The sequence below is a fragment of the Emiliania huxleyi genome (assembly GCF_000372725.1).
Source record: "Emiliania huxleyi CCMP1516 unplaced genomic scaffold EMIHUscaffold_274, whole genome shotgun sequence".
Taxonomy (NCBI): domain Eukaryota; phylum Haptophyta; order Isochrysidales; family Noelaerhabdaceae; genus Emiliania; species Emiliania huxleyi.
Window position 1 is genome coordinate 14854 of NW_005199975.1, and position 11123 is coordinate 25976.

Here is an 11123-nt window from a genome sequence, read left to right on the forward strand (position 1 = left end):
CCCGGAGAAGCCAAATTGTAGTGCGCGAGAAAGGCCCAGCCGAGGGGTGATGTCGTCCTTCTGGCTAGTCAAGATGCCGAGCCACCTCGAGGAGAGCTGCCAGCAGCAGACCGTCCGGCCACAGCCTAGGAGTACGTCGAGCCGGGCGTAGAGAGACGAGATAGACATGGACACGTACACGCTCCCAACGAGCGCGGCCACAGGCGGGGACAGCACCGTTGTTGGGCGAGACGGGCGTCGATGACGAGTACAAGCGGAGAGGGCCACCCGCGACTAGCCGCGCCACCTGCCCCGCCACCGCCTCCCCAACCTCCCCGCCACCGCCTCCCCGCCCTCGCTCTACTACCAGCAGCCGCGCCACCTGCCCCGCCACCGCCTTCCCGCCCTCGCTCTCCGCGAGCGGCGCGACCGCCCGCTGCAGCGCGCCGTTGGCCTGCGCGGCGCCCGACTCTGCGGCCTGCGGGGCTCAGAGAGGGCTGAGCGACGGCTCCAGAGACGGCTAGGCAGAGCGGCTCGGAGAGTCGGCCGCCTGCCTCGCCGCCGCAGCCACACCGCTCGCCGCCGGCTGCGCCGAGGTCCAGAGTGTCCCGCCGGCTGCGGCGAGGCCCTTTGCGACCTGCGGCGAGGCCTAGAGGAGGTGGCCGCGAGAGGGTGGAGAGGAGGCTCCGCCCCGCAGCAGCTCTCCCTCGCCTGCAGGGCCGCGCCTCGCTCACCGCCTGCCCGATCGCCGGTGGAAGCTCGGCCGCCGCTCTCGAGAACAGAGGCGCCACGTCCTGCCTGAGGCCGCGCTCGAGCGCTGGCGCCGCGTCCTTGAGGGAGCGCTCGACGGCGGGCGCAACCTCCTCCCGGATCGACCGCTCCAGCGCCGGTGGCGCCTCCTTGAGACTTTTCTCGAGCTCGATCCGCGACGCCGCGAGCGCGGCGCCGGCCGTCTGCTGCTGCTCCCGGAGCGCAGTCGTGGCGGCCTCCTGCTGCTGCCGCAGCGCGGTGGCGGCGGCCTCCTGCTGCTGCCGCAGTGCCTGCTGCGAGCTCCGCAGCGCAGAGGCCAGGCGGGCAGCGGGCAGCTCCGCTTTTGACACAGCAGGAGAGTCGATGCGGCCGGAAGGAAAGACCGGCGCCACAGAGGCCGGCGCTGCAGAGGCGGAGGAGAGGACCTCCGCGGGAGCGACCGGGCTCCGCTGCACGACGACTGTATTCGGCTGCACGATTAAGGGGACGAACAAGGCGACCATCGCCGGCGTCGCCACCATTGTCGCCGATAGAAGCTGCTCAAGCCTTCCCTGGGGGTCGATGCAACACGACGGGGACCCAGGGAAGGCGAGCAAAAACCTTATCCCGCGCGCGGCCCGGCCGCATGAGAGAGAGATCTCTCTCTCTCTCTCTCCGGCCGCATGATGGCTGTCATACAGCCGTCGCAGCCATCGGCCGGAGGATGGCTGTCGCGAATTCGACCCACCTTCTCGCCGCCCCGACACGAGCCCAGGTGGCTCCACTCTCGCTCCGCGAGCAACCACACCCTTGTTCTGGATGGCTGGCGTCGTTATCTCTCAGCCATCGCGTTGGAACGCTTGGTCAGGATCTAGCAAATTGCATATAAGCTCAGCCATCCTCCGGCCGATGGCTGCGACGGCTGTATGTAGTATGGCAGCCATCTTGCGGCCGGGCGGATGGCTGGGACACAGCCATCGCAACCATCGGCCGGAGGATGGCTGCACTGGCGCTGGAAGGCAGCCAAAATGGCGCGTGCTGGGAGGGCGGAGTGGCAAGGATCCTGTAAAATTGCAGCCATGCGTATTACGACCTTATCCACAAGATTGTCGACGCAGCGCCGGACCTCGGCTTCCAAGCCCGCTGGCGAAGCGACCGGTTGTCCAGTGTCGAGATGGGGGCGCCAGAGATAACCCGCACGCTCTTCGCCTCGAGAGTCGCGCTCTACACGATTCGCGAGGGGGGCAAAATCCAACTTCACAGCACACAGGACTTCAAGTAGACTGAGCTACGATGCATCAGTGTACCAGCGCCGTGTGCATGCCGCGCATCATTAGGGCATTGCCTCGCTCGGACTCCACGAGCTTCAGGCGGAGAAGCTCCGCCGGACTCTTCTCGGCCGACGGGGCCCACTGCTCGCCAATCTCGCCCCTCCCACTACTCGGTTGCCCAGTGGGCGGCTATCCAGGCGGCTGAGAAGGCGGCATGGGACGCGGCGCGCTGCCCTAGGTTTAGGGCGGCTTTGGACGCTATGCCGGAACAGGGGCCGGGATGTTGCGACGGAGGGCCGGAGCTATGGGCTGGCGCCACGACGTTGCAGGACACGGAGGGGTGGAAGGAGCTGGTGAAGGCGGGAAAGATTCTGCTCTTCGACGAGGATCGGGCGGTGGTGATGCGATATGCTCCTGGCGGGGGGCGCGGTCGAGGGCGCGGGGGTGGGTCGCGCAGTGCCCGCTGGCGGGGCAAGCGGCGAGGGGGTCGCCGGGGGGTTGGGATGATGGGGATGGTCTTTTCGGCGAGCACTACGGTGCTCGCGGATTCGACTGTCCCCCCGATCGTGCCCACCTCCATGAGGACGACGGCGCCTTCTAAAGGTCCGTCGCAGGCTGTGCCTCTTTTGGTACCTGTGTCGAACTTGGTTGAATTCTTTTCTTCTTGTGCTAATAAAATAAATAAATAGAGCAGTCATCTCCAGGGAGAGATGGGCGACGCACACGAACACAGAGGGACAGTGCGCACCCCGCCCCGCTCGCAGGGCGTGCATCACACAGGTGGACTGTGTGACTCCTCGGGTTTCTGGGACTCAGAGGTGTGCTAGTCGCTATTCTCCGACAATTCCGACATATCTGCTTGTGCTAATAAATAAATAAATACAACGGACACGCCAAACGAGGGGTGGGAGAAGGACAGGGTCCCCACCTGCACAAGCAGGATCTTGTAGGACGATCAGGGACACAGGGGAACGGGAGCGGGGAGCGCATCGCGACACGGAGGGGGGCTGGGCAGGCTGTGAGAGAGGCTTGAATCCTAAGAATTCTTTTCTTCGAAAGATGTTTCGGGTCGATGCGGTGCTGGATTCAGTCGTCCACTTAGCCGTTTACTGATGCGCTGTCTCTTCCTCCTCTTCGCCCTCGCGTCTACCTCCGCCCTCGACTGGCAGAGCACACACCCGCTTCGCCAGGCGATCCGGCTCGTCGACCCTGCTCGAGCGCGCCTCCTCCAGTCTGCGCAGCACGGCCGGTGCGGCTGGCTCTGGTGTTTTCGCTCCTCATCCCTGCGCTCACCAAGCAAAAATTCCCCCCTCAGGTGGCCGCGGAGGTCCAAGCCGCCGCGGAGGTCCGCCGACGAAGTTTCCCGCCGCTCTGAACTCGCCGCCCTCGTCCTCGCCTGCACCTGCACTCCGCGGCTCGCGTCGGCGCTTCAGATCCCGGTCATCTTAGCGGCGCGGCTGCTCAGCCGCCTCGCTGGGCCGCTCGGGCTCGGACCGCACACGCACGCCCTGATCGCCCTCTGCTTCTCCCGCTCCGGCCTCGCCCGCCTCTCGCCCGCCGCCGGGAAGCTGCGCGCAAAGGCTAGCGACAGCGTCCGGGTCATCCTGCCGGGCACGCGGCTCCACCTCGCGTGAGGCTCGCCGCCTGGCATATTCGTGGAGAGGACACACCCGCTCACCCGATTGTACAGTGGGACCCTGCGCCCCATCCTCCCGTGTTCCATCGTGTATCATTGTCTTGTCTCGCCGGTCTCTTAGTCCGTTTTGTGCGCTCCCTGACCTCCGATTCTACCGCACGGTTATGTGACTTGTGCGTCGCTCACTTGCTCCCATTTTTGACGTGTTGTTTTTAAATGGATCAACAAACAGAGAGAGCAGCGATCAGCGAAGCAGTGAACGAGCTATGAAACGCCGCATCGCACATTGTAAATGCGGACAGGTGCGCAGGATCCAGGAAGCACAGGATGCGCAAACTCTCCCCTCTCGCTCTGTCGCTTCTCTCCCTGCGCAGGCGGTTGACGCTTGGGGGGGAGGGGGGGGGGGGGGGCACGCCCCTGAGCGTACCGTTGGCAGTTGCCGCCTCTTGATGCGGGCATCGCATCTTGGTGCGACCGGACCATACCTACTGACGCTACTGTACCTCGAGGGAGGCGGCTGGAGCGACTGCCCGGCACCTCTTACGAGTTTGGCCACAGGGACAGCGTCTGGAATGAACGTTTCTGGCCTCTTAGATGAATCGCGGCAAGACGGTACGTGCTAGGGTACGTGCAGGCTGCAGGGCGCGAGAACGGAGATAAGCAGAAGGGGGGGCGCGGGGGGGCAAAAGTCAAGACCGAGACGCACGGTCCACGGAGAGACGTCGACTGCGTGCGGATTTAGCATTTACTGAGAAACATCCGATCATACCAACACCGCCGCTCATATCAGTCGCACTCGACCCTGACGACCCACTCCACTCAATGGTGTTCTTCTGAATATCACAGCTCGTCCCTGTCTGTCGCGGCCTTACCCTCCCCGCCGCTCTCCGCCTCGCAGTGGCGCGCACAAAAGGCGTCGCCGAGCGCCGCCGCGCCGAGCTTCTTGCCGGGCTGCGAGGCGGCCAGCGAGGCGGCCAGCGAGTAGATGGTCTCCGCGAGGTCGTCGCCGTCGACGTCCGACTCGACGGCGCGGCAGGCTCGCGTGATCATCGCGTGCTTCATCACGAGCGAGTCGTACTCTGCGCCCGACTGCTCCTCCGGCGCGGCCTTCTTGGGCAGGGGCTCGAGCCGCCACCGCTCCTCGCCGCCCGCCCCCCTCCTCTTCCGGACTCGGTACCTCTCCCCCCACAGGGGCGGGTTGCCGGGGTACTTTGGCTGGTTCTCGGGGTCGTCGTACCCGGTCGGCACCCCGACGCAGAGAGAGGCGGTGATGGCGGAGAGGGACTCCTCGTCGCGCAGCGCCTGGGGGGGCGAGGCGGGCGAGGAGGAGTGCGGGTCAGACCTGGCTGCGGCGGAGGGGCAGCCCTCCTCTCTCTCTGGCGCTGGCGGCGCCTTTGCCGCTCTCGCCTCGACGAGGGCTTGCTTGCACATGGCGCGGCAGACGCCGCACCGGAGGTGCTCTGCGCCGGCAGTCGCCTCCTCCAGCTGCGCGGGCTCGAGCATCGCCTGCGGGAGGGTGGCGGGAGGGTGGCGGGTGCGCGCGTGTGGGAGAGAGTGGGGAGGTGGGAGAGTGGCTGGGAGAGGGGCCAGAGGCGCTGTGTGCGGTGCCTAGTGGCTCGTCGCACGCAAGAGTGGAGCACGGCTCTCGAGGGGCGCTTTGACGCGCGGGCGATGAGCAGTAGCCGTCCGAGGCCGTGCAGTCCCTCGGACCCGCCCAAGCCAGACAGCCGGTACGTGCGCGTGTGTGCTGGAGAGTGTCTCGGCAGAGGTGGTCTGCAGCGGCGCGCCTCTGGCGACTCTCGCTCAAGCTCCATCAGGCGGGTGATGGTGCCGTCCGTGTCGTACTTCTGGAGCAGCTCGTCCATGCTCGGCACTCCCTCCCCCTCCCCGCCAGGGCTACTCCCCTTCTTGCCTCCCTTGCTGCTGCCCTTGCCGCTCCCCTTCTTCGCCTTGCCGCCGCCGCCGCCGCCGCCGCTTGCGCGCGCCTTGCGCTTTGGGCGGACGGGCGGCGCGACGTCATCGCAGAGGTCGGACGCGATCTTGTTTGCGGAGAGCCCTGCGGCGGTGCGCGTGTACATTGCGCCCGACAGCTCGTGCTGCCACTCCTCGGTGTAGTGCTCGCACGCCTTTTTGAGCAGCAAGAGGTGCTCAAAGTCGGCGGGCGAGGTGTCGCCGGGCTCGAGGTCGTCGAGCCGCACAGCGCGCTTGTCCAGCAGCCAGCCGCGGCTCGGCGGCGCCGTGCGCACCAGCGTGTAGTTCTGCACGATGGCGAGGCAGATGGCGGGCACCGTCTCCCAGACGTCGTCCTCGCCGTCCTTGCGCAGGGTGTGCTTTGCAATCTCGATGTGCATCTCATCGACGATAGCCTCGCACATCGGGCGGCGGACCGCGCCGATCGCCTGCCGCTCCTCCTGCGGCGAGAGCGCGGCGAGCGCTGCCGCGAAAACCCAGTGCCACATCATGCCGTCGAGACGCGAAAAGAATTCTAGCCGATGACACGACAAGGGCGCGGACTGGCGCGGACTGCGAAAAGAAAAAGAGACGCTATATGGGCTTCCAGTATCGGACCTTCAAAGAGATACGAAGAGGCAGACTCCCCAGGGTGGGCGACGGCTAGCGCACCACACTCCTCTCCTTAAAATCCCTGTGTGGTGGCGGCGTGCCGTTCTCCCATCCCTCCCTTGGGTTGTGTGTTTTCTTTCTTTCTTTCTTTATCGGACCTTCAAGACATGCGCTTTTGGCCGGTGGCCTCCTCGGACATGGTACCTCCGGTGAGATAGTGGCTGCCAGTTCGAGACTGGGGCCGATCGAACTTGAGTTGTTCGGAGGAGGAATCCGGCCAGAGCCGGCCCCCTAAGGATTTTAGGTAAGAGGTAAGCTGCTAGCTGCGGTCCGCGAGGGCGATGCCAGAGAGTCTGCCGCCAAGTCGGCTCTCTGGATGACGGGAAGACGCACACACGCCTCCATCTCCACTCCACTCAGAACACCGTAGACTTGGAAAGTGACAAGTGCGCGCGCCGCAGGCGAAGAGAAATTTTGAGCTGGGGCCGCTCCCGTTCACACTCGAGACTCGTGTCTGGCTGGCCTTTTCTCGGGGCCGCGCCTGCGGCGCGCGGTGGTTTCTTAGATTTTTGCGGAAATCTCTTGGTAGCGTTTCTTTGCGACGTTTTCTTAATGCCCGCAACCCACTGTATCCGCGCCAAGGCTTCACCCAACTGGCTTCACCGCTACACCGAGCAAACCGATGCCGTCGCTCCTCCTCCTCCTCGCAGCCGCAGCCTACTCGCCGCGGCTCGGCGCCACGCTGCGTCCCAGCGCCAGCAGGCCTCCACCTCGCCACGTATCTCCTCGCTGCTCCGCCGCCGCCGGCCGCCGAGCCGGCCTCCTCGTGGTCGGGCTGGCCGGCAACAACGGCGTGACGCTGCTCGCCGGGCAGATCGCCAACCAGCGCGAGCTTTCGTGGGAGTCGAGCCGGGACGGGCCGCGCAGGGCCAACTGCCTCGGCTGCATCACGCAGGTCGGCGCTCTCAGCCGCGAGTTTGACTTCTCCTCCTTCTCCGACCTCGCCGTGGGCGGTTGGGACGTGGTGCCGACGCCGCTCGGCGAGGCGCTCTACCGCTCTCGCATCCTCGACTACGACCTCGTGCGGCAGGTGCGCGGCGAGATGGACGAGGTCGAGGTGATGCGCGGCGTCTGGGACGCAGACTTTTACGGCGAGTCGCAGCGCGAGGGCGCAACCTTCGTCGCCCGCGAGGCGACGCGCTCGGAGCAGCTCGAGCGGCTCCGCGCCGACATCCGCGCCTTCCAGGCGCAGCACGGGCTCGGAGGCGAGGGAGGCGGCCGCAGCAGAGCTGGCCTGGTCTCTGCTCTGAACCTGCGCTGAACCTTCTCGGAACCTTCCCTGCAGGCGGCCACACGACGGTGGTCTGGTCGGCGTCGGTGGAGCGGCCGTGCGACGAGTACAGCAGCGCCGACGCGCTGCTCGACGCCATCGCGCGCGACGACAAGTCAGCCGTGCTGCCGTCGCTCGGCTCACATGCGCGTGTCCAGGACACGTCCAGGACATGTCCCTCAGGCCCGCCGTGTCTCCGTCGCTCGTCTACGCGTGTGCGGCCGCCCTCGAGGGGTGCAGCTTCGTCAACGGGGGGTCGCAGAACACCGTCCAGCCCGCGCTGCTCGAGCTGGCGGCGAGGGGCGAGGGGACGAGGGGCGAGGGACCGCCTCTCTACATGCTCGGCACCGACTTCAAGGCTGGGCAGACAAAGGCGGAGGCGGTTAGGGTTAGGGTTAGGGTTAGGGTTAGGGTTAGGGTTAGGGTTAGGGTTAGGGTTAGGGCAGACAAAGGCGGAGGGGGGAGACCGTCCTAGTCCCTCCGCTGGACCTTTCCTGGACCGTTCTCTGACCTTTCTCTAGGCGAAGACGGCGATCGTCGAGTACCTGCGCGCGCTCGGCCTGCAGCCGCGCACCATCGCCTCGTACAACCACCTTGGCAACAACGACATGAAGAACCTGCTCTCGCCGCGCACATGGTCTGCAAAGGCGTGTACACACCCCTCCCCTCTGCATCGCCGCCCCCCTCTTCCTCTGCCCCTGTCCCCTCCCTCACATCCTCCCCCTCCTGCTCCTCCCCCAAAGGCGCGCGTCAAGACGGACGTGTTTGGCGCGTGGGCGGACGACGCTCCGATCGACCACAAGGTCGCGGTGCTGTACACGGAGCAGATGGGCGACGAGAAGCGCGACACGGTGGAGTACACGTCCGACGCATTCATGGGCTGCGAGCACACCATGCTCACCTACACGCGCTGCATGGACTCGGCGCCTCCGGGTGCCGCTGATCACCGACGGCCATGCGCCTGTCCGTGACGCGTCCACGACACGTCCGCCAGGCGCTCTGCGTGCCGCTGATGATCGACGTTGCGGTCTTCTGCGACTACTTCAGCTCGCGCGGCGCCGAGGCGGGAGGCGTGGCGAAGGCGCTCGCCTACCTCTTCAAGGTGAACGAGGGCGGCGCTGCGGGCGTCGACCCTGGCTTCTTCCACCAAAGTGCGGCGCTGCGCTCGCTGCTCGAGGCGCTGCCAAGCGAGCCGGCCGCCCTCGGGCAAGGCGGAGGGGGAGGCGGGGGCGGAGGCGGGGGAGGCGGCGGGGGAGGCGGCGTGCTGGTAGGGTCGGTGCTCTGCGCGGGCCTGGCTTGCCTCGACCAGCAGCTGCTGCAGGCGAGGGGAGCCGTGAAGCCGCGACGAGTGAGGATGGATGAGCGATTAGTCACTGGTGGATGATCACTTAGGCGAGCGAGCCGTCGAGTCGCGAGGCGATCGCCCCCTTCGCGGGCTGCGTGGTGCAGGCGGGCGGATCGGCGCCAAACACCGCGACCGCTCTCCGCGCGCTCGGGTGCGGCGCGAGCGTGCTCTCTGTCTTGGGGTCGGACTTGCACGGGGACGAGCTTGCGAGGCAGCTGGCGGGCGAGGGGGTGGACACGTCGCTGCTCGTCCGGAGAAGCGACGTCTCGACTTCGCTCGCGGTGCCGTTTGCCTCTCCGCGGCCGGGTGGTTTCTCTGCACCTTCTCTGAACCTTCGCTGACCTTTCCTCCAGGTGCTGCCCGTCTTTGAGGGCGGAGGGCGAGGCTGCTGGGTCGACTTGAGCGCAAACAACCTCCTCACGCCAGACGTGGTGCTGGGGGCAATGCGCGCGCCGGGAGCCGCGGCGAGGCTGGCGTGCGTGCGTGCGCTGCACGTTGGCTACCCGCATTTGCTCCGCGGGCTGCAGGGCCCAGCGCTGCTGCAGCTGCTCGAGGCAGCCGCAGAGGCGGTCGAGGCGGCGAGCGGCGAGGCGCCGATCGTCTCACTCGACGTCAACGGCGCGACGCTCGGCGCCGCCGCCGACGCGGACGGCGTGCTCGGCCCGGCCCTCGGGAAGGTCGACTTGCTGCACGCCAACTTCGAGGAGGCGTGCCACATCTCCGGGAGAGCTGCCGGCTCGCTGGACGAAGAGGCGGCCACCGACGGCGAGCTGGAGGCGCTCGTCGCGCCTCTGCTGGAGGCGGGCGTCGGCCTCGTCGCCATCACGCTCGGCAGGGCGGGCGCGTACGTCGCATTCGGCGGCGAGGGCGCGACGCGCCGGCAGGGCGGCGGCGCCTTTGCAGCCGCTGCCGCCGGCTGGCGCCCGGGCGAGGCTGTGCGCCTTCCCGCGCTCCCAGTGGCGGGAGAGGTCAACGCGAATGGAGCGGGCGACGCCTTTGTGGCCGGCCTGCTCGCCGCGCTGCTGTGTTCGGAGCGGCTCAGCCTTGCCGACGCGCTGCGGGTCGCGCTCGAGAGCGCGCGCCAGCGCATCGATCCGGCGACAGAGCCGCGTATAGCGGCGGAGCTGCTCCAGCGGCAGTCGCTTAGTTCGAAAGAGTTTAGATAAAGAGCTGCGTTCTCGTTTTGCGCATATGTGTGGCGGCAGCACCCGGGGTCAGGGTTCAGGGATCTCAACGGTCCAACCGTCTGACTGTCTCAGAGTTCTCTCTAGCGACGAGAGAGTCACGGGTTGAGGACAGACACCAGAGTCGCCGCAACAGACGGGCCAGGGCAAACTGGCCTCTGAGCTCTACGGGCAAGTGCTAGGGCAGACGCACACCACAAGGCCACGCGCAGCGCGCTTGTTCACTAACCTCCGCTCTCCCCTCTGACGTCTGAGTACTGAGACTCTCTCATCACTGCACATTGGTAATGCATTAGAGGGTCTCACACAAACCTTGGTTGCTCGCGGCCCCCGCCCCCACCCACCCACAGCCCACCCGCACTGCGCCCCACTGCATTCTTCTCAGCGGCGCAAGCCCGCCTGTGCGCTAACCTTGGCGTGCTCGGCATCCAAGATTTCCGTGCACCGCGCGATGCCGAGGGCGGGGTTGGGGTAGAAGCAGCCGGACGGCGGCGAACACAAGGAGACCGGTGAAGTCGTGCCGGGCGACTCCTTGTTGGCCGATATTCCGCCAGAGCGAAGGATGTTGCTCGACGAATCGCCGAGTGGGCGGAGCGCCTGCCGCGAGTCGCCGCCAGCCGGCGTGTAGCCAGCCGCGGAGACGAAATCTTCGTCCTCCTCCTCCTCCCCCTCCCCCTCCCCCTCCTCCGCCGCCGCGGGAGTCGGCTGCGCCTGCGCCTGCGCCTGCGAGGTCGGCCGGCACACCGCGACCACCAACAAGTCGATGAGCATCTGCCCGGGATGGGTGGAGGTGAGCGCCTGGTTGATCTGCTCCTCGTCAACGCCAGCGGCCTGCGCACGCTCCATGAGCTCCATGACCATCAAGCCACTGAGCCCGTCGCGAAACGCCTTTTCGGCGGCCTGCGCCGCCGCCGCCGCCGCCGCCTGCTCCTCGGAGACCAGAAGCTCGACGAGTGCCTGCTTAGCCTAAAGCGATGTCGCTCGACGGTGGTCGCGGTCGTCCCACCCTCGTCGTTCTCTCCCTTGTCACTTCCTCCTCTGTCGCGTTGTTCTCTTCTGCCTCGTCCTGCGACGCCGCCGCCTGCCG

At 66.8% G+C, this 11123-nt stretch overlaps 3 protein-coding genes across 3 annotated transcripts in view; 1 reads left to right on the forward strand and 2 right to left on the reverse strand.

The window, feature by feature from the left end:
• EMIHUDRAFT_457779 (hypothetical protein) overlaps positions 1-1422 on the reverse strand; it is a gene marked incomplete at both ends in the record, with an annotated part of 1603 nt that extends 181 nt beyond the window's left edge. The window contains 4 exons of the mRNA XM_005776678.1: positions 362-457; positions 530-628; positions 714-1280; positions 1408-1422. Coding sequence (XP_005776735.1) covers positions 362-457; positions 530-628; positions 714-1280; positions 1408-1422 — 777 coding nt within the window. The remainder of the gene's footprint in view (positions 1-361; positions 458-529; positions 629-713; positions 1281-1407) is intronic.
• A 1669-nt stretch (positions 1423-3091) lies between these two features.
• EMIHUDRAFT_115968 (hypothetical protein) lies at positions 3092-3613 on the forward strand (the record flags this gene model as incomplete). Its single annotated transcript, XM_005776679.1, has 2 exons — positions 3092-3228; positions 3295-3613. The coding sequence occupies 2 exons, from the start codon at positions 3092-3094 to the stop codon at positions 3611-3613; spliced, it is 456 nt and encodes a 151-aa protein (XP_005776736.1).
• An 842-nt stretch (positions 3614-4455) lies between these two features.
• On the reverse strand, positions 4456-6074 carry EMIHUDRAFT_115969 (hypothetical protein; the record flags this gene model as incomplete). Its single annotated transcript, XM_005776680.1, has 2 exons — positions 4456-5121; positions 5241-6074. The coding sequence occupies 2 exons, from the start codon at positions 6072-6074 to the stop codon at positions 4456-4458; spliced, it is 1500 nt and encodes a 499-aa protein (XP_005776737.1).
• Between the last annotated feature and the right edge of the window lie 5049 nt (positions 6075-11123).